Source organism: Rattus norvegicus, chromosome 15, assembly GCF_036323735.1.
Source record: "Rattus norvegicus strain BN/NHsdMcwi chromosome 15, GRCr8, whole genome shotgun sequence".
Classification (NCBI taxonomy): Eukaryota; Metazoa; Chordata; class Mammalia; order Rodentia; family Muridae; genus Rattus; species Rattus norvegicus.
In genome coordinates this window covers 86,421,355-86,444,178 of record NC_086033.1, presented here as the reverse complement: position 1 = coordinate 86,444,178, position 22,824 = coordinate 86,421,355, and the positions used below count along the sequence as shown (strand labels likewise).

At 39.5% G+C, this 22,824-nt stretch overlaps 1 protein-coding gene across 17 annotated transcripts in view; it reads left to right on the top strand.

The window, feature by feature from the left end:
• Mycbp2 (MYC binding protein 2) overlaps window positions 1-22,824 on the top strand; it is a 238,066-nt gene that overhangs the window by 145,948 nt on the left and 69,294 nt on the right. For all 17 annotated transcript variants that reach the window (NM_001106055.2, XM_063274171.1, XM_039093195.2 and 14 more), the window contains 8 exons: window positions 1,616-1,788; window positions 2,708-2,852; window positions 5,281-5,499; window positions 8,293-8,348; window positions 14,190-14,305; window positions 17,090-17,187; window positions 17,857-17,973; window positions 20,431-20,571. In NM_001106055.2, the coding sequence (NP_001099525.2) occupies window positions 1,616-1,788; window positions 2,708-2,852; window positions 5,281-5,499; window positions 8,293-8,348; window positions 14,190-14,305; window positions 17,090-17,187; window positions 17,857-17,973; window positions 20,431-20,571 (1,065 nt within the window). The remainder of the gene's footprint in view (window positions 1-1,615; window positions 1,789-2,707; window positions 2,853-5,280; window positions 5,500-8,292; window positions 8,349-14,189; window positions 14,306-17,089; window positions 17,188-17,856; window positions 17,974-20,430; window positions 20,572-22,824) is intronic.

Here is a 22,824-nt window from a genome sequence, read left to right as displayed (position 1 = left end):
AATTTCAGTTTTATCTTCCTGTTTTCCTTAATTGTCATAAGACTTAGATTCACGAAGTATATGTTCAGCCCAAGTCAGCTTCCATTCACCTGTTGTCCAAGACCTTGGTACCAAGGTCACTTCCCAAGGCAGCAAACACTGTTCACCCATTGTCTTAGTGGAGCATCTGTTAATCTGCACTGAGCTCCCAGCAGGTCTTGTGTGCTCGGCACCTACCCAAGAGCTCTGGATTCACACATCAAAGACAAATACACACACACACACACACACACACACACACACACACACACACACACATGGGGGGGTAGGGGGCGCAATATTTTTTAATATGCCTTACTAGTTCAATGGCTGGGCACTTCCTGAATTTCCCTATGGCTAGCACACACTCCCCTCCCATATTCCTGAGTTAACATTGTCTAAATCTATATTCTACCTTTGCTGCCCTGTTTCCTTCTGGGCAGCCCTCCCATGGGGCCACTTTCCTGTTCCACCTATGTTCCAGCTGTTTCACCCCCCCCTCTCCTTCACTGAATGGTCTGTCCTATGCCCCTCTCATGGAGTAGTTCCCTTTTCTTCTCCCCTGCATTTCATGCCTGGAATCCTAAGAGTCCCACTTTTTTCACCCTGCCTAGCCATTGGCCATTGGCTCTTTATTGATTAATCAAAAGCCAAATGAGGACAGGGACCCTAAGTGTCTAGACATGCAGATTCCCCTGTGATTTGGGAGCCAAATTAAGATATAGCATTAGAACCAATCCTCAACATCTCACCCTTTCTGTCCAATAAAAATACTCTTCTCTCAGACATAAATTGAGCATGACCGTAACAATTATGTAAATTACAAAGTATGATATACAGTTAATATCCAGTCCATCATATTTCTTAGTTGGATAAAATAGTCTACCATTTATCCTAACTTAAAGAGTAATTCTATACTTATGTTCTGATTTTAACTTGTATTGCCATCTGAAAGCTATCCTTTTAAATCAGCATTATCTTCCTCAATATTAAACAACTTAAATTCTATTATAAGACTAGCCATTAAACTAGCAAGGCATGATAAAAATAATGCGGTATGTGTGTCTTTTATTTGTGAATCCAGAGAACTCTGGCCGGTGGCTAGAAAGAGCCGGTTAACTATTCACCTCTACAGTTGTCAGTAATGGGGACTGAAAGTGAGAGGCAGCCACCACTCCTTCAGGAACTGTGGCCCTGCCTAACATGCAAGGAACACAGTCAGCGTAGATATGTCATGCCAGCTACCATGAGATTTTGCAGTTACAGAAAATAGGCAGCTTTTACTTTTCTCCTGTATTGTCTTCCTCTAATTTGTACCTCATGGACCAAAGATAGTAAGGCTGGGGCTTAGGAGGAAATAGTGTTCTCAATAAGGGGTACCAAAAATGTGTGCATGTCGAACAATTCATAGAGAGGTTTCTTTTTAACATATTGGCCATGTATAGTGGCATACATATACCTTCTGGAATCAAAAGGCTAAGACATAAGAATCCCACATTCAAGCCATGACTGTATAATTCAGAACTCTGTAATGACGCCTTTTTTATTAATAAACCATGAACAAGTAAGATACAAAGACTCTCTCTTTTCCCAATAGGTGTGCAAAACTCACTCTGGCATTCTTGGCAAGGGTTTGGCTCTTTCTCACTCACCCACCATCCTAGAGGCACTTGAAGGAAACTTGCCACTTCAGATCCAAAGCAATGAGCAGTCCTTTCTGGATGACTTCATTGCTTGTGTTCCAGGATCAAGTGGGGGAAGGCTTGCAAGGTACTTTTAATGTTACAATTAATTTCTTTTAAGGCTTCATCTCTGAGGAGAAATTAAAGGAGAAGATGGACATTTTGGTGTTAAAATGCTCCCTTTTAAAATCCAGATTATGTGTTTTGAACCAGAAGTAAAGGAGATAATATTTTTAAATCTGACCCTTATTAATTAATTATCTTTTTCCATTGGCTGTATTAGAATGAAAAGAAAAATATGCTAATTTGAGTTAACTTACTAATAAAAAATAAAAGTCTAGCCCCTTTTTCATTTTAATTTTTAAGTTTCAGAGGTTGCACTTTACTATTTAAAGCTAAAATATTGACCAATAATCAGTAGCTGAACTTTTAAAGTGGCCTCCCATTTATGCTTATACATACTTACATATAATGCACGACACAATCACTTATGATGTATCTCACAAGACAAGTTGGTGTAATTGTGAAGTGGATTCAGGACTGGGTAGCTCCAACGGTAGGAAATGGACAAGGTTTGCAAGTAAGAGCAGATATTAAGGAAGGCAGTAAGAAGTCATGTAAACAAAGGGTGTACATAGGACACCTCGCTGCTCCCAAACGCGTGAGCGATGTTCTGTCCTTGCTTTCATAAGGAAGCTGCCATTTTCCATCTGTTAGTAGGAATCTAGTCACCCACAGTAAGAATTCAAATTAGCTGTAATTTAATGTCATTTTGTGATATCTTATAAATAACAATTTCAGTATTTTCTAACTTTAAAATTGTTTCATAGTATATGTAAACATCAGAAAGTTCATGCATTTTTGTGTATGTCTAGAGGATTTCCATTAGTTACTTCCCAGGGAAACGCAACTACCACTGAATCAGAAATGAAGATACTGCCTTTTGTTCAATGCAAGTTTAGTTTATTTGGTTTAATTTCATGTTCTCTTGTTTTTAATTCTTTTAGATGGCTTCAGCCCGATTCCTATGCTGATCCTCAGAAAACATCATTGATCCTGAATAAGGATGATATCCGCTGTGGCTGGCCCACCACCATAACTGTTCAAACAAAAGACCAATATGGCGATGTGGTTCATGTTCCCAACATGAAGGTAATTCTGTGAGTTAGAAATGGCTACACATTGACTGCTGTAGCTGATAGGAGGTGAGAATGCCAAGTCTTCACGGTCAGCCCACTCTTTTCTCCTGGGCTTTGTGTAATGGAGGACACTGAAGAGCTGCTGATGATTTATTTTACATTAATTAATTCCCTAGTTTCTAGGCTGTAAGTAAGGTGCTACAGTGGATTCAAAGAAGATAGTTTACATTTTCTACGCTAAGCACACATTAAAATTTTTCCTCATGACCCAAACAGGGAAGCAAAAAGATGGACTAGAGTATACCCTGTAGCACTTACAGCGTGGCAGGTAGCACACATGCACACTCATTGTGTTATCCTACGCATGGTCTCGTCACTGCTGTTTTTTCTGTTTTTTTTTTTTTTTTTTTTTTTTTTTTTTTTATTAACTTGAGTATTTCTTATATACATTTCGAGTGTTATTCCCTTTCCCCGTTTCCAGGCAAACATCCCCCTTTCCCCTCCCCTTCCTTATGGGTGTTCCCCTCCCAACCCTCCCCCCATTGCCGCCCTCCCCCCAACAATCTAGTTCACTGGGGGTTCAGTCTTAGCAGGACCAAGGGCTTCCCCTTCCACTGGTGCTCTTACTAGGATATTCATTGCTACCTATGAGGTCAGAGTCCAGGGTCAGTCCATGTATAGTCTTTAGGTAGTGGCTTAGTCCCTGGAAGCTCTGGTTGCTTGACATTGTTGTACATATGGGGTCTCAAGCCCCTTCAGGCTCTTCTAGTTCTTTCTCTGATTCCTTCAACGTGGGTCCTATTCTCAGTTCAGTGGTTTGCTGCTGGCATTCGCCTCTGTATTTGCTGTATTCTGGCTGTGTCTCTCAGGAGCGATCTACATCCGGCTCCTGTCGGTCTGCACTTCTTTGCTTCATCCATCTTGTCTAATTGGGTGGCTGTACTTGTATGTGCTACATGTGGGGCAGGCTCTGAATGGGTGTTCCTTCTGTGTCTGTTTTAATCTTTGCCTCTCTCTTCCCTGCCAAGGGTATTCTTGTTCCCCTTTTAGAGAAGGAGTAAAGCATTCACATTTTGATCATCTGTCTTGAGTTTCGTTTGTTCTAGGCATCTAGGGTAATTCAAGCATTTGGGCTAATAGCCACTTATCAATGAGTGCATACCATGTATGTCTTTCTATGATTGGGTTAGCTCACTCAGGATGATGTTTTCCAGTTCCAACCATTTGCCTACGAATTTCATAAAGTCGTTGTTTTTGACAGCTGAGTAATATTCCGTTGTGTAGATGTACCACATTTTCTGTATCCATTCCTCTGTTGAAGGGCATTCGGGTTCTTTCCAGCTTCTGGCTATTATAAATAAGGCTCGTCACTGCTGTTTGACACAGAGTGTTCTCAACCTTCCACCATTTCAGACTGCTACGAGGAAGCAAATGCTTTCAAAATTTAAGAAATTTGATGATAAACATACATCTATATATACTATATATATATGCATATACTATATATGTATGTATAGACTATACATATGTATATAATATATACAATTGTATATCTGATTGATATATGTAAATATATTATGCTAATATCTATGCCATCAGACTACACTCCCATTCTTTCCAAAATGTTCCTGGCAAGTTGTTAGCAATAGTTAATATTTTCAGTATTTTTTTTTTAAGATTTATTTATTTTATGTATGTGAGTACACTGTCGCTGTCTTCAGACACCAGAAGAGGGCATTGGATCCCCATTACAGATGCTTGTGAGCCACCATGTGGTTGCTGGGAATTGAACTCAGGACCTCTAGAAGAGCAGTCAGTGCTCTTAACCGCTGAGCCATCTCTCCAGCCCCTATTTTTAATATCTTAATATGCCTTTGAAAAATCAATTTTCTACCATTGTAGAAACTAAGTTGCAAAGTTTAGATTGTTAAAATCAATAACTCAAATTATTAAATGTACTATAGTGTGTGGTAAATGTGTACCTTTTCACTGAAGGGAACAAACAGATTTCTGGTATGTTTTAAACAATTCTAAAGACTTCTATTACTTAGTATTTTTTTCTTTGTAGACCATTTCAAAAAGAATTCAAATAAATTTTTACAAATAAGCTGTTATTATAAGAAGTATTTGCATTTCAATTATCTGATAAAATAATGTTACTTCCTAAAAGAATTCGGTGCAGATTATTTCTGTTTTCTCTCCTGTTATGATACTAATGAAAGATTTAATTTTTATGCTTTGACATGTGTGATTCTTTGTTACGAATAGCGACACATCTGTTTCCCACTCTTAGTGTATAAGAGAGATCAGGCCATCCTGACTCTGGAAATGACCCAGGTGAACCGGTGTTAGCAACAGGTGTCTCACTGACTGATTTGTAGTTGTGAATTATTTCATGTTGAGGATAACTCTGCATTTGGTTTTTATGTTATTGTGGATAGGTGGAAGTGAAAGCTGTACCTGTTTCTCAGAAAAAAACCTCTTTGCAACAAGAGCAAGTTAAGAAATCCCAAAGAGTTCCTGGCAGTCCTGCAGCAGCAGCAGCTGCATCTTGCACCACCGACATGACTTTCGGTGGGTTGGCGTCACCAAAGCTGGATGTCTCCTATGAACCCATGATAGTCAAGGAGGCACGCTATATCGCCATAACAATGATGAAGGTAATTGTTTTTACTTATCAGATATTTTTTCTTTCACGGTTGATTGAACTTTTCAGTTCAGTTCAGTTATAGGCATAATATTACAGGTCCAGAGAGTTACTCTCAGGTTTTAAACTGGCAACATACTTTTAAATGCTCTTTCTTTACTCCAGAGACTTGGAAACAGTTTGTGGCAGGTGCTGAGGGGCTGACATGACTTAAAACTGAAGTGCTTGTCTGCCCGGACACAGCTCTTCAAGACTCAAGGGTTTTCTTGGGTTCCTCCAATTTTTAACGCCTCCCAAATATTAGGCGATCTCTTTAGATTTTTTACTTAGCCTGTCTTTTTAGTTTATAATTCCTTTTAGCTGGACTTAAAAAAAAAATCCAGCGTTTTACTTATCTTAAGAGGTGGAGTTACTACCCATTGTCATCGTGCTGTTTAGGTGTTTTGGTACGTTTAGAAAGCAGTCCATATTCTAGTAGCTGAACGGTATAGTCTTACTGATCGTTTATAAACACTGTAGTACAATAATACACTTAGGAAGACAGCTGCGTAAGAAGCATGGCTCCCTTAAACCTCACAGGAAGTCTGCTGACTTCCTCTAAGGAGATACACCGAGAACGTGGACTAGAGGGTTATTGCTCAGAAACATATTGAATGTTGCATCAGCCCAACTTTGATGCTAATGAAGAGTGAAATGAAAAGAACAGAAGCAAGAAGTAAAAGATGAACAAAGTTCATAATTGGAGCTAGAAACATCAGAGAAATAGGGTGTAGCAAAACAGGAAGAGCTCTGCTGTAGGCCGTAGATGCTGTCTGAGAGCATTCTTAGCTCTTTGATTAGCAGAAACTAGGGTTTTCTTGATATTTTAAGCTGTTAGTCACAAGATGTTAAGTTCCACAAAGAGGTGGGCAAGGCATGACTATTCAGAGTACCTTCTTTGAGGGATCTTTAATTCAAACATGCTTTTCTTTTTCTATATTTTCTTCAGAAACTGTTACCTGTTTCCACTCCTGGATTCCAGGCGCATGCTAAAGCTCTAGGATTAGAACGGTCACAGAGTGCTATTCCCAGGCTGTCTCTGAAATGCTCAGTCATGCTCTGGGCAGACGTTCTTTACTAACCAGTCACAGATACTGTGAACTCACTCAGCAGTGAGCCATGTATTATTATAGGGCGGAAAAATAGCATGTGGTCTTCTGGTTGAAATTGGTGCAGTGAAAACATAGTAGTCAGAGTCTGCACACCGGGATTCCCAGCTGTGAACTACTGCAGAGACTTGGCAAAGCCAGCCTTAAGTTCATCTCCACTACAACACTGCTGATGAGTGAAAGCAGCTTGATAGTTTCTGAATCACTGTACTGGTAAAGGAAGAGAGGGGGCACGGGAGGACAAAGGGGGCTCAGTAAGCATTGTGTGTGCTTTGCTTCATAAGTACTGGGGTAGCCGGAAGGGCATTTGGTATAAAATGTGTCAGGGTCGGTGTGCTAAGTGTACTGTATGTACTGCCCATTTCATTTTTACATTTTGCCTTATCTTTCGTTCAGACCTCTTTGCTTATTTTTGCAAAACTGACACACAACACATGCCAAGAAACATTTTACAGCCATAATCCGTACCCAGACCCATTCCACACCTCTCTTAGAGGATATCTTATAATTCTCTCTCTCTCTCTCTCTCTCTCTCTCTCTCTCTCTCTCTCTCTCTGTGTGTGTGTGTGTGTGTGTATGTGTGTGTGTATTGTGCTATATACTTTTAACAAATATAAAATGAGCCATAAATAATACTTTTATGTATTCTGTGTTCTAAAGCTTAGTACAGTGGCATTATTTTTGCTTGTACATGAAAAGTTTCTCTAAAATATACCCCTAGCCATGTAACCTCTGGGTTGGAGGAGAAGCGCGTCTAACTCTTTGTTAAGCATTTCCGGAGTCTCCCCTCCGCCAGGCGCCTCCACATCTGCACTGGGATTTACTCAGCTTCCAGTTGCAGCTGTGCTGTGGAGTTTTGTCCTTTCAGCGTGTACTTCCCTGTTTGCCCTCTCTGTTACATCACTTCTCCAGTACAGTGGCTTCTGCAGTTACTCTTTAGTGCGCTGGCTTTCCTCAGTTCTGCTGTGTTTCTCTGTGTATGGATGATTTGGCCTGTATATATTGTATATGTACATCCCATGTAAGTTACAGCATTTAAAAATCCTTCCACGTGAAGACCGTTCTCTACAGTATCTTTACATTGGAGATATTTAAAATTTTAATGAACCTGAAAGATTTCTACTTTTATATCTTTTAAAGCTAAAATATCATTGCTATCAAAAAAAAAATAGCTGGCAAGCAATTTAAGGAAAGAAGGTTTGTTCTGGCTACAGCAATCCTCCATGGTGAGGGATGGCAAATTGGATCCTCATTCAAAATGCAGAGACCTAGATAATACAGCTTGTACTACTTTTTCCTTCCTTTTTTTCTTAAGGTCAATATGTAGAACTGTTTTTCCTTTCTCAGTTAAAACTTAGAGAATTCTCCACAGATAGCAGTTACATATTTGTCTCTTTAGTGATTCTAGGCCCTGTCAAGTTGATGATATTAAGAACTGCGTCACAGAATCTAAAACAGTTGACTTTTGTATTTTGTTTGGATGTCTAGCACTGTCAAGTTCATTGCCATTTCTATTTCCCTCTTGGATGGATAGAGTAGTCTCCACTCATTTATTGGGTGGATGGGGCAGTCTCCGTTCATTTATTGGATGTTTAAGTATTGCACTAAAGGGAGTGTCCGTTGCAAGGGTGCCAATGTTCCTTGTCTCTTCCTTCAAGGTATATGAAAACTACTCATTTGAAGAACTGCGTTTTGCCTCACCAACTCCTAAAAGGTAAGAACTGTATTTTCAAAATGTTGCTGAAACTAAAATTTAATCATCCAGACTGAAACAATTTTTAAAAATCCCTTCCTTACTTTCATTTTTTTAAAATATTTTTACCAGTTCTTTGAGTCCATCAGTGCCACTGCCCTGTTTGTTCCTGGAAGTCATCTGCTACCTCCAGCCCATCCCACCCCTTCTTCATGAAGACCCTTGAGCCTTGACATGAGGGATCTAACAAAACAGCCCATTTTATGTTGATGGCTCTATAGCCTCTGGTTCTCTGATTACCACTTGGGAGTCTTGTTAATTGCCATCTACTGTAAGAAGCTTCTTGGATAAGAGTTGAGATCTATGGGTATATAATAATTAGTAGTCATTTCACACCATAGTGATATTTCGTTATATCCCCTATGGCTTATGGCCTATTTAGCCACAGGTTCTTGGCTCCATTAATCTTACCAGATCTAGATTTCATCTTGTAGAGCAGGACTTAGATCCAACCAGTATGGGTCGTTCCCATGATGTCTATGTTGCTATGGCACCAGTGGGCATTTCTTGTCAGGCCAATCATGTTGTAGCTCTCGAAGGCTCACAGCTGGATGGGACTGATGATCATTCCTCCCAGTACTGTAAGGTGAGTGGGTAGGGAGGAAGCTTCCAGCTCAGTTACTGTCTTGATTTCTCTTTGTTTTATAACTTAAGTACATGATGCCTTCAAAATAGGGTATTACTGTTAACTTTTGGAGGGTTCCAATAGCAAAGACAATTGCTTATAACATATATGGACCTATGATGTCCCACTGGCCAGGAGCTCAAAAGAGAGAGGGGTTAGGAAACTCGTGAGGGCCCATGGATTCACGTGAGGGAGTCACTCAAGAGAGGAGACATAGAATACACTAATATAAAGCAGACTATAAAGGGAACAATGGGACAGAAAGAGTTAAATGGGTTGCAGGGTGGCGGGCAGGCAGAAGATGCAATTCAGGAATGATAACAAACACTAACCACCTTTTGAAAAAGTCATGTGACAACCTACTCGTGTGTGTGTGTGTGTGTGTGTGTGTGTGTGTGTGTGTGTGTGTGTATGTGTGTGTGTGTGTGTGTGTCCATACATGTGTACATATATAAAAGAGTTAAATGGAGTCATCTTGTAGCACAGATACTCCAACTAGACAGTACATGCTAACTAGGTAGATACTGGTACCAGTGATGGGTTCTAACTTTGTTTTCTAAAATGGTCTTTTACTACAGTATTTTGAAATATCTAATTAAGATTTTCCACATACTAAAATATGTAGATTGTCCAGCATGATTTACTTTTAGTCATCTATATAACAATGCTAATATACAACATAAAGATGCTAGAATAAGATTATCTTGTACCAGACTGTATACCTTGTGTTGGCTAGTGTTGATTAGTGTAATTTCTGCCTTTTTTAATTCTATTAAAATGATTATTGTTCTGTTTGTTAGACAGGATCCAATTATGTAGCCCAGCTTGACCTTGAGCATAGTTTTCTGTAGTGATAGGATTTCAGTGGGTGCCATCCCAGCCAGCTGCTCCACAGTCTGCCTTACTCTCCTCCTAGTGAGCTGTGGAGAGAGTTCTGTGTGCTGCACTTGTTAATTTTGATGTCTCACAGTTTTCAACTTCTGTTTAATTCTGTTGACTTTAGATCTAAGTTGGATTTCTTTCGTTTTTATATTTTTGGTTTGTAGGGGTAGTTTGAATTCTGTTTATTGATTTTAGTTTTGGGGGGTTTTGTTCCCTGTTCTGTTTTGGTTTGGTTTTAAAAATATGGTTTTTTTTAGCTTGAGATGGCCCTGAATTTGTGATATTCCTGCTATAACCTTCCATGGGCTTGGATGGTAGACATGTGTCAGCATCTCTGGGAGGAAAAGTTCTTTTAAAAATAGATACTTGAGAGCCCCCAAGGGTCCAGGTTACTTGACTGTGTTGGTCAACTTGTGGACTCCCTATCAGGGCCCTCAGTCCTTCCCCCATCTCCTTCATAAGAGTCCCAAAGCCTTGTCCAGTGTGTGGCTGGGTCTCTGCATCTGTCTCCATCAGCAGCTGGTGGAGCCTCTCAGAGGACAGCCGTGCTAGGCTCCTGTCTGCAAGGATGACAGGTACCATTAACAGTGTCAGGGCTTGGTAATTGTCCCTGGGGTGGATCTCACGTTGGGCTAGATGTTGGTTGGCCATTCCCTGATTCTGCTCTTTGTCCCTGCATTTCTTGTAGACAGGATAAATTTTGGATCGAAAGGTTTGTGTGTGGTTTGATGTCGTTATCCCTCTAGGCGGAGTCCTGCTTAGCTAGAGGAGGAGGCCTCTCCAGGTTCCATATCTCCACTGCTATGATTCTCAGCTAACGTCAAATGCCATTGACTCCTCAGAGCCTTCAAAGAGCACACACCGGCTGGACCTAGGCTCCCTGAACAGAAACCGCAGAAGTATAGATCGGTCTTCATGTGGGTCCCCTAATTACTGGTGTAGGGGCTGTCTCTAAATTTGCCTGTCTGGAATATGTTCCCCTAATTGAGTTGCTTTGTTTAGCCTTAATGGGAGAGGATGTGCCTAGCCCTGCAGGGACTTGATGTGCCAGGGTGGTGGGATACCCAGTGGGTATCTCCTCTCAGAGGAAAACGGGAGGGGATGAAGGGAGAATAAAAGGGGGAACAGAAGCAGGGGATAGAGATAAGGATATGAAGTGAAATAATTAATTAATTAAAATACAGAAATAAAAAATAGGTTAGTTCAGCAGTTACCTCTATAGACTTGGGAAGAGATCCAAAGCAAATCTAAAGGAGCACAATTGCCCATGGGCTGCACCATGCTGTATTTCAGATGACCTTATTAAAATTGATTAGGTTTGACTGAGAATTAGAAATTGATTTAGGTTACTCTATTAGTTAGGGTTTTACTGCTGTGAACAGGCACCATGACCAAGGCAAGTCTTATAAAGGACAACATTTTATTGGGGCTGACTTACAGGTTCAGAGTTTCAGTCCATTATTAACAAGGTAGGAACATGGCAGCATCCAGGCAGGCATGGTGCAGGAGGAACCATAGAGGTCTACATCTTCATCTGAAGGCTGCTAGCAGATTACTGGCTTCCAGGCAGCTAGGATGAGGGTCCCACAGTGACATACCTACTCCAACAGTACCACACCCAGTCCAACAGGGACACACCTTCTAATAGTGCCACTTCCTGAGCCAAGCATATTCGAACCATAACAGTTACTTTACACTATTTTTATTTATTTTCAAGGTAAGATTACAGTATACAATCTACAGTGTTTTCTGTCAAATTTGTAAAGTCCTATCCTTGGAAATAGACATGTAGTATTTTGTTTCTGGCTTTATTATAGCTCCAAGCTTTGCCCAAGTAAAAAACAGTGAGTTTAATAAAATAAATGTGGACATTATATATTTATAGCAAACTGACTAAGAACAAAATCAAACTGAGTGTAATAGCACACAGCTATAATCCTACACTTAAGAAACTAAGGCAAGAGTATTAGGAGGACCTAGCCGTACTGTGCTCTGTACAAGTTTTCTGTTATCATTGACTTCATAACAAGTCTCTACATAGCCTGAGGTAGATAGTAATACCCCGTGTCAAATAAGAAAGATGAAAAACGAAAAATGGAGAGATTAAGAGAAGAGAAATTAAGGGAGAACGGGAGAGAGTGAAGAAAATTATGTACATTATGTGTTTGAACCTAACAGAAATGGTGACTGACATTTCTAAACAGATTCGTGTATTCACTGAGCATTGAGCTCTCACCGTTGACCATTTGCTATGTGGGAGATTCTATAACAGGCCACAGGAACACTTACAAACAAGATAAACATGGCCCCAGTTCTTCTGGTATTTCATTACTATACAGAACAAGCTATTAAAGGTGACCAAAGTAATAATAAGAAAAATTATATGATATAGTCAGTATTGGGATTGTGACAGCTTGTCAAAATGTTACAGTATGGGAGAGGCAGCCCTAGGGTTAGCATTTAGATGTTTAAATAGTTGAGTTCACTCTAACTGCGGAAGACCTGGGGCAGGTTGAGCTTGATGTCTTAGGAGAGCAGACAGAGAAACGATGGGGGTACTGAGAAGAGGGCATCACTCATCATTGGTGATGCGTCCAAGAGCCACACGGTTGTGTTTTACGTGTTCTGGCAGGCAGGCTGTGCTTAATGTGTAGCTTGGATTTTCTTTTAAGCCAACTCATTTCATGAGTTTTAAACAAAAACCTTAAAGTTATTAGAAGATCGTTGTGGTAGCTCTTCTGAGGTAAATTAACGGAAAGCAAGAAAAGCAGCAGAGAAATGTTAGAAATGGGTAGGCAATACAGACTGGGGTAGAGTGCTGAAGTAGACTCAGTAGAGCCTGTCGCCTGAGGGTGGTCAGCCCGGAAACTGTAACTACAGGAACAACAAAACAGACTTGGCAGGGCATGTGTGCATGCATGCCCGTGTGTGTGTGTGTGTGTGTGTGTGTGTGTGTGTGTGTGTGTGTGTGTGTGTGTGTGTGTTGCATATGCATACATATTTATATATGCACGCATACATGATCATAATAACAAAAGAAAATGACTATCATTTTGAGAGTGGGGAGTGTTGGTTTGAAGGGAAGAAAGGGAAAAAGAAAGTAAGATAATTCTATTTAAATTAAAAACATATTTTAAAAAATGACAACAGATTTTTTTTGGCTTTAGCAACTCTGTAGAACAGATTCCTGCCAACTTTGATTCACAGACCAAATTTTTTCTGCTGCTTGTTCTTATAAAAGTTACTAGAACACAACTTTACTCATTGTGTTTAGCTACTTTTACACAGAAATGATCAAAGTAAGCAGTTATGACAGACTTTTAGCTTCAGAAACTAAAATTGTTAGATAAAGTATTGACCGACTCCTAGTATAATTTTTATGGGGATCAAGAAGTCCTAGAAGTGAGCGAGTATTTATGTTCTTTTGTGATGTATTGCTCTGTAAGGTGCGTGCTGGTTAGGAGATAGGAGCTTTTGTTAGATATGTTAAGACTGAAATTCCAAATTACTTCTCAGATACTTCATATTTAAGCAGAGATATGCCCGTGCAGCTGCACACAGTGTAAAGTCAAGGGAAAGTGCATGTGGGAGCCGTCTCTGTAGAAATGGTACTCACAGTAATGATGGCAATAGTTGGCCAGTTACAAAGATGATTCAGAAAACGAAGATGGGTATCAAACCCTGGGTATTCCATGAATTAAAGAGCACCAGGAGAAGAGAAGCCAGCAGAGCCCTGGAGAAAGATGACTAGTGAGGAAGAGGAAAGCCAAGAGGTCAGAAACAAGTAGACAGTGTTTCAGGAAAGTGAAGGCTGCCAACTATTGGTGCTGCTAAGAGACAGCCAAGGAGGGAGAATTAAGATGGGAAATGGTAGTGTTTTCTAGCAATATAAGGGCCTAGTAGAGTAGGAGAAATGAGTGATGTATGACAGAAATTGCGTCAGTTGAGGGGACCCAATCCACAAGGAAAGCCCTGGTTTTAGATAACAACCACCTTGTTCCTGCCATTGTAACAGGAGGGAAAATGAGGCAAAACTTGCCTCACAATCTGATTTCCTCATGGAGATTATAACCATTGTTTTCTATTTCCACAGAAGGGAAAAGTGAAATCAGTCAGCCGAGTGTGTGAAGGAGAAGTAATGGGGCTATAAGGGAAAGAATGAGTTGGGGAACATGCTAGGACAGCTACAGGTTCCCTGGCAGTGTGATGACACACACACACATATTCACAGAAGTAGTAAATGATGTTAACTGCATAATCAAATGTAAATTTTTTGCTGTCCACTTTTTATTCAGGCCCAGTGAAAACATGCTCATTCGTGTCAATAATGATGGAACTTACTGTGCAAATTGGACGCCAGGGGCTATTGGGCTCTACACTGTTCATGTGACCATTGATGGCATTGAAATAGGTAAATATAGTTTTAAATAAGAAGTTGCTGCAGAGAACTAGAATTAAAATCATCGTTGTGTTGCATACCCTTGTGACATACATAGAAATAGGTTTGATAACTACTTTGTGGCCTCATTTCCTCCTTCATAATGAGTATTTTATGACTACATTGCAAACATCATATTTTTCGAGGATGATGTATGGTATGTAATTACTCATTGGGACTCTCATAACCCCTCTCCTTTTCTAGTGTGTCAATGAAGTGTGATACCCTCTTTATCCCTGTGTTGTCCTGTGTATGCCACCCACCCCTCCCACCCCACCCACCACAACCCCCATCGATCCTCCTCACCTGGTAGGAGGAGATGCCATACAGTTCACAGGTGACCTGGTTTAGATCAGTGACTGGCATAGAGTGCCTACTTAGCAGATATTATTACTTAAAGTGTTTTATTTCTCACTAGTTTTGATTTCCTATGATGTGTTAATGCTTCATTGTATAATTTCCATGTAAAAGGATAACAGTAGATTAAAAATGTCACATATAGATGTCATGAAAGGGTAACTATAATAGTAACATAACATGAGAATACCCTTTATGAAGAAGCTGTACTGTAAACACATTCTCATTGGAGATAAAAGGGTAATTTACATTTTGGCATGTAGACTTTATAACTAATCAGATGTGTACATTATAATGTCTTTGCTAGAGTCTCTTATTTTACCACATTGCTAAGTCATCCAGGTCAGCACACATTTACGTGGTTCTTAGCAAAACTTGGTTCTAGAAAAGAATTTTATCAAGCATTAAAATTGTATGTGTTGCTGGATTAAACAGGCAAACTTAAAATAATTTCAAAGTGATTTCAGTAGACTGGAAATACAGACTTGTGCAGGGATGTCAAAGCCCCGTGATACACACACAGCTGCTTGCCCTTTCACTTCCCTCAGCGTCATTCATATACAAGGGGTGGAGCAGTCTAGATGCCCATGGATGGACAATGAAAACGTGTGTGCTTACAGTAGGATTTTACTCAGTTATAAAGAACCAGGTTGTTCATTTGGCAGGAAAATGATGGGTCTGGAAAGTATTGCACTAAGTGAGGTCATCCAGATTGTAAAAGCAGAAGCTATTGCCTGGTTCCCTCACATGCCGCCTTCATATTAACGTTAGGATGAATGAGAGTAGGAATAGGCTGCGACCTAGATAGGAGACTGTGAGGACAGCAAGTGGCAGAGAAAGGCAGGGGAAATGAGAGGGCCTATGACACAAGTGTAGAAGGTACTCAGAGAGAGCTCTTCTCCTTAGGTACGTGCAGTCTGGAGTCTGGAATTCAGACTGTGACAGCAGAGACACTGGTTCATAGCCTTTGCCGCAGTCTCCTTTATTCTCAAAAGGGAGAGCAAAGTGAGGAGTGGGCAGGGAAACCCAAGAACAGTCTTGTTAGGGCTCTCAGCTTAGGGTTTATGTGGGACTCTCACAGTGGGAGTGGCTGTGTCTCTGACTCCTTTGCCTGCTCTTGGGACTCTGCCTTCTATTGGGTTGCCTTGTCCAACCTCGATACGAGGGCTTTTGCTTTGTCTCATTCTCTCGTTTGTCCTGTTCAGTTCTGTTTTAGAGGCCCTTTTTGCAGAGGAAATGGGAAATGGATATGGGGGAGAGAGGAGGTAGGGGAAGCTAAGAGAGATGGAGAGAGGGGAAACTGGTTGTGATATATCATACGAAAGAAAATCTATTTTCAATGTATAAAAAAGGAAAAAAAATACCATAATGAATTTTAATCTTTGCTTGAAAAATGTAAATTTAAATTTAGTAGAGTCTTCAATCTCACACACCAATGGCATGCGGATACTGTCTCTAGTGAAACTGAGATGGGCACACATTAATGTAGAACCATCCCCTTTGCTTTCCTACTCACCTCCACTATTTTTTCCTAACTCAGCCTTTTTCCAAGCTGTCTTTAATCTGGGACCTTTCTTGGCCACAGACAAGGGCAGATAATAATAGTGCCTAATGTTACTGAGTATTCAATACATGTACATTGTTGGGTAAACATTTTATGTCATTTAATCCTTACACTGTGAGTAGATAGTATTGTCTTTCCTGTCTCACACATGAACACACTGCTGCACGTAAGAGCCTAAGAGGCCCAGCATGAGCACTGTGTCTCCCATCGGCTGTGTGATCACATGACCATCCACGCCTCACGCTGTCATCCGTGCCCTGCTGTCAGTCACTGTGTCAAGGCTTCCACGGTGGGTGGTGAATGGTCTTCTCACCTGTTGCTGCTGACTAGCACGTGTCAGAAAGCCAGGATTCATTATGATTATGATTATGATTTGAATTTGTTCGTGATCATTCTATATGCTCTTACATAATGGGAGCCTCCCCTCCTCTTCACTTTACACACTTCGGGAAAGGCTAGGAAGTGCTCTTTGGCAATCTCCGGACCTCATTTAAAGTTTTTTCCCATTTTTTCCATTTGGTATCAACCGACTTTTTTAAAAAAGCAGAATTCAGATAAATATCAATTAAGGGCACCGAATACACTGCCAGAGCACCCAGTCTCCTTTCTGGGCTCCTACATGTTGGCTTACAGTACCCGAAATTCCAGTCCTAGAGGACATAATGCCCTGTTCTAGCCTCTGCAGGCATCAGACATGAATGGAGTGACTAGACAGACATGGTGGGAAAACACACACACACACACACACATATATATATATATATATATATATATGGGCTAGATTTCACAGTCCTCATCTTTGTAGTCAAATATTAATAGCACTACTTCTCTTACAGATGCTGGCCTTGAAGTAAAAGTGAAAGACCCACCAAAAGGGATGATTCCACCAGGAACTCAGCTCGTCAAGCCAAAGGCTGACCCTCAACCAAATAAGGTGAGTGTAGGACAAATCAAAAGTGGAATTGGTCAGATATTTAAATTTTTCATTCATGCCTCAAAGTAGCTTCAAATATCTAATGTTTTATTTGATTTATTGCAGTATTTTAATTTCCACTACCCTTAAATCAGTCTGAAGAGCAGTTCTTAAGAATTATTCCTCTCAAATTGTAAATTTTGCTTTTTTTGTGTCTTTATTTTTTTTATTGTTTATGAGTGTATTCTATGCATTCTGATATTAAAAGTTTACTATTAACAGAAAGTCTACTGAAATTACATGTGAGTATTCAAGGTTAAAACATTCTGTATCATTAAAAGAAGCACTAATTTCCTTATATCTAAAAACCAGCTAAAGGAATTTAAGTAAACTGTTAAGAACTATGACAACGTAATTTTTATTTTGTCCTTCTAAAAAGTTGCCATTTGTATTTTTGTTGTATATTTTTAATAATTGAAGTGGGAAATCATAAATATTTAATACACTGATGTCAAATATTCTTCAGTACTTGGAAGTACACTTTTATTGCTGTTTTAAGGAAACTTAGCTATGACTGTGAGGAAACATTGAGATTGTACTTCTTTTAACTCTCTTGGTTTTCTCATTTTCTGAGTAACATTTACAGAGTCTGTGTGTTCTCTGTCACTGTCACATCTGTTCCTTTCTCAGATTCGAAAATTTGTGGCCAAGGACAGTGCTGGTCTCCGCATCCGGAGCCACCCTTCCCTTCAGAGTGAACAGATTGGAATAGTGAAAGTTAATGGAACTATCACTTTTATTGATGAGGTAATTAATAAATATGGGTAATTTATTTTGGACAGAAAATTTTTGTAATGTTTGCACAATAACAAGGAAACTTTTAATGTTATTGGGTTCTAAACAGTTTAGGAAATTTTTTATCTAATTTTTTAAATTCCTTGAGTTTTTTCTTACAAAGTATTTTAATCATATTCATTCCCTCTGGCAGCTCCTTCCACCTACATCTCCCGGTCCCAACCTACCCACTTTGTACCATTTTTTTGCTTTATTATTATTATTATTATTATTATTATTATTATTATTATTAATTTAATCATTTTATGTTTGTGGATGTTTTGCCGGCATGTGTGTCTGTTTACCATATGTGTGCCTGTGGAGGTCAGAGGAGAGCATCAGTGGAACTGAAGTGACAGATGGTTTTGAGACACCAAGCAGATGCTGGAAATCAAACTCCGGTCATCTGTAGGGCACTCAGCACCAGTGAGCCATCGCTCTAGCCCTTCTTCTGTTTTTCAACCCATCAAGTCCAAGCTGTGCTGGCCCTAAACTCTTGATGGTCTTCACTAGAAAGTGTTCCACCTCCCAAGGGCTGTGCCCTTAAAGACTGACTCTGCTTCTTCCAGAAACTGCCAGTTGCCGATAGTTTCTTAGACAGGGTGTGGGGCCATTCTCCATCTAGGATCTTTTCTGGCTTATACTCATGAAGGTCTTGTTAGTGCTTTCTCAACCACCATCAGTTCTTGTGTCAACTGCACTGTTGTGGCCTGGAAACGCTGGTCCTTGTCATCATCTACCACCTCTGGGCCTTTCGATCCCTCCTTACTGCCTGCCTAAATGATTCCTGGGACTTGGGCAAAGGGCTGTAGATGGCCCATTTCAGACTGGGAAGTCTCTTCTCTGTATCCTGAATGTCAATGTTCTTGGTGACCAATTGACAGTAAGACCCTGTTGCTGAATAGATCACAATGTGTCTCACAGAACACAGAGATATCAAAGCTGGTGCTCGCCTGGAAGCATCATCATTAGTGGCTACCTCTCATAATGTTGGTAGTACTATGCACACTACCAGAGGAGAAACTCTTAGTTATCATGTTCTGCGAAGAAGAAGGAGAAGGAGAAGGAGAAGGAGAAGGAAGGAGAAGGAGAAGGAGAAGGAGAAGGAGAAGGAGAAGGAGAAGGAGAAGGAGAAGAAGAAGAAGAAGAAGAAGAAGAAGAAGAAGAAGAAGAAGAAGAAGAAGAAGAAGAAAAGAAGAAGAAGAAGAAGAAGAAGAAGCAGAAGCAGAAGCAGAAGCAGAAGCAGAAGCAGAAGCAGCAGAGATTGGATAAATGTGCTTGTATGTATCTATAGGTCAGTTAGGCATCAATTGAATTCTATGTCCATTTAGAATGGTAATAGTAGTATGATCTATCTGGTCACAGGTTTCTGGTCTACACAATCGTGCTGCAGCTGTGTAATTCCTTTTCTCCTCTGGTAGTGTGCATAGTACTTACCAACATTATGAGAGGTAGCCACTAATGATGATGCTTCCAGGCGAGCACCAGCTTTGATATCTCTGTGTTCTGTGAGACACATGTGTGATCTATTCAGCAACAGGGTCTTACTGTCAATTGGTCACCAAGAACATTGACAGTAGCCTAATAATGTTTGAAGGTATTTGGGTCACTTGTCAATAACTCCAAAAGAAATAGCTCATTGTTGACTCAAGCTTCATAGGATTACTAGGAATAGTGCATTACCTAAAATTCTACTCATGATTTCTGACAATAGTAACCTATAATATAATTTTGATAAACATATTTATCTATACAAATCTACTAGAAAGAGATATCACTTAGAAAGATGTGACAGGTGGCTGGAGAATTTTCCCTGCATGATTGATAGTTGAATGCCAATTACCATCTATGTTTCAAGGCATATGTTTCAAACAGTTTGGGAAATCCTTGGAAAAATATTTATAGGATATTTCCATTGAGGTTTACATATTTATTTTATTCTCCCTTTTCAGTTAAAACTGGGAAAAGTGCACTTTGAGCATGATAAAACTAGTTGAACATAGTAGTCAGAACCTGTAGAACTATAACATTCTAAAGATAGAAAAATTTTAAATGAATTTTAGAATTGTTTTGAAATGTATTTCTTGGACTGCTTCAACTTTGTAAAGTCCAAGGAATATTTTTCTGCTGTACAACCAAGTAACCTGCTAAAAGACATGTTCCTTTGAGAAACTGTTAATTTTGCTGTTAGATTGTTTATCTTAAGTGTGATTTCCCTTTTATTTTTCATGAGAGATTTACTTTCACAATGCCCCCATGAAAAGGGTCATGTTGCTTTGATAGTCTTTGCCTCAAGTTCTCAATTTATCTTCTAAAACAGATCCAGAATCTCTACTTCCACCCCTCCCTACCCGCTTTGCTCTCTGTCAGTCCTCATTAGCTGGCAGATGCTTGCAGAAGGCAAGCCTGTTTGCTTTCTTCTCCCCCTAGATCCACAATGATGATGGTGTGTGGTTGAGACTGAACGAGGAGACAATAAGGAAGTATGTTCCTAACATGAATGGCTACACCGAAGCCTGGTGCCTCTCTTTCAATCAGCATCTTGGCAAGAGCCTTCTGGTCCCTGTTGACGTAAGTGAGAGATGGATTCTAAAAGCATCGTAGCTGCACTGTCTCTTCATTATAGACTTTCTTTAATTAAGGCTTCTCAGTTCTGAGGTAATAAGTACCTTTATCACCTTTACTTCAAAAGTGCTCGAATGCTTAAGGGCTTCGGTGTAATGAGAATAGAATTTGGCAGGAGTGAGGCTCCTGATGCTTATTTTGATCTGTCAGTAGCAGTAAGTAATAAATTAAAACCAAACCTACCAAATTCCTTTCAAAGAAGTAAGACATTAAAATGGTTAGTTTTTTCTTATTCACACTGCTATATAAAATGAATTTCACCCAATATTTAAGAAACTAGAATTACTATGCGTTCAGGAACAGGTGTAAATGTTCGTTATATTGACAGTTTGGAGTTATCTTTATGTTATGTCTGCCTCTGGATCCTTTGTTTTGATTGATGGCACTGTTGTGTTGATATAAGATGTGCATTTTAGACTTATATCTCGAAATAGTAACTCTTCGACTGAAAGAATTATTAGAATTCCTTGATATTACAGTAGAATGGTTGTCATTATTTACTAGAATGTGGTCATGAAGGTATTACTTTAATATATAACTTTCTTTTTCACTAAGTGCTCCTATGACATTACTAATAAGTAGCATTGGTATGAAATACTTGGAAATTGATATCTACTGTCAGGATGGTCAAAAGCAGATAGGTGAATTAGGTTCCCCTCTTCTCTTTTTAAAGTTGCACATTGTAAGAGTGGAAAGGGCTTAATTCTTTCTCTCATTACAACTATCATTGAATTTTGTTTCCTTTATTTACCTCCAACCTGCATGTGTGTGTGTGTGTGTGTGTGTGTGTGTGTGTGTGTGTGTGTGTGTGTGTGTGTGTGTGTGAGAGAGAGAGAGAGAGAGAGAGAGAGAGAGAGAGAGAGAGAGAGAGAGATTGATTGATTTCACACGTAAGCTCCTGAGTGGTGAGGACTACTTTAAGGATCCTCACTCATGTTTGCTGTTTGTGCAGTGTTAAATGCTGTAATTTGCTCATAGTCTTTCAGTATTGCTTGATGTCTAATCTGAATGCGTTTGTCTGGTGTAATCATTCTGCTTAAAGTAGTCTCTTACATATATGTGTGCTTCTTACCTTGTTCTGCTTAAAGTAGTCTCTTACATATATGTGTGCTTCTTACCTTGTTCTGCTTAAAGTAGTCTCTTACATATATGTGTGCTTCTTACCTTGTTCTGCTTAAAGTAGTCTCTTACATATATGTGTGCTTCTTACCTTGTTCTGCTTAAAGTAGTCTCTTACATATATGTGTGCTTCTTACCTTGTGTGTGTTGTGTCATTCTTATTGTGACACTGTCTTGGTCAAAGTATTGTTCTCATTGTAAGAAGATTTTAAGTGTTAATGGAACTGGAGCTAGAGCCCCACTGTGTGATACCAAAGTGTATGTTGTTATGTTAATACACCCTGGTATAATGAGGACGTAAGTGTAAGCATAGTTACAAGATGATAAATATTGCATAATTCATTAAGTTGCTTTGTGATAAGCTGTTTAACAGCTTAACTTAGGCGATAATATCTAATGCAGATAGGAAGAAAAAGGAGGAAATTAAAGTAGTGTAATTCAAAGTAATAGAACTATTATTCACATCATTACTATCTGGGATAAACTGCCAATTTAAGTAAGTATGAATATTTGTAATGCTAGTGATTAAATGTAAATGACTATGATAACAGACTTGGAAGGTAAATAAGTCAATTAAAATTTTTTAAATGAAGATTTAAGAGGGATTAGTTCAGCCAGTAAAATCTCTCCTTGTGGGAAGTCCTGAATTCAATCTCTAGCACTCACATAAAATTCAGAGCAAACTAGAGCAAAATGTAGGAAAAGAGAGATGCATATGACATTAAAGAGCTATCACATGACATACAAGGCTGCTGGAACTCATGCCTTTAACCCCAGTCCTCAGGAGTCAGAGGCAGGCAGCTCTTGGGAATTCAAGGCCAGCTTGGGCTACCGAGCAGGTTCCAGGACAGCAGGGCCACACAGAGAAACCCACCTCAGAAATAAAAAAACACAAAACCACAAAACATTTTAGATGAGTTTATGTTGATGATTGGAGATTTTCAAGACTTAAAACTTATATACCCAATTCTTCATGTACTTTGCCAAAAAAAATGGCAAATATACATTGTAAGGGATATTGAGTAGAAAAGAGATTTTATACCAAGGAAAGCTCATGGGTGTGTTCTGAATTCTTTTAGA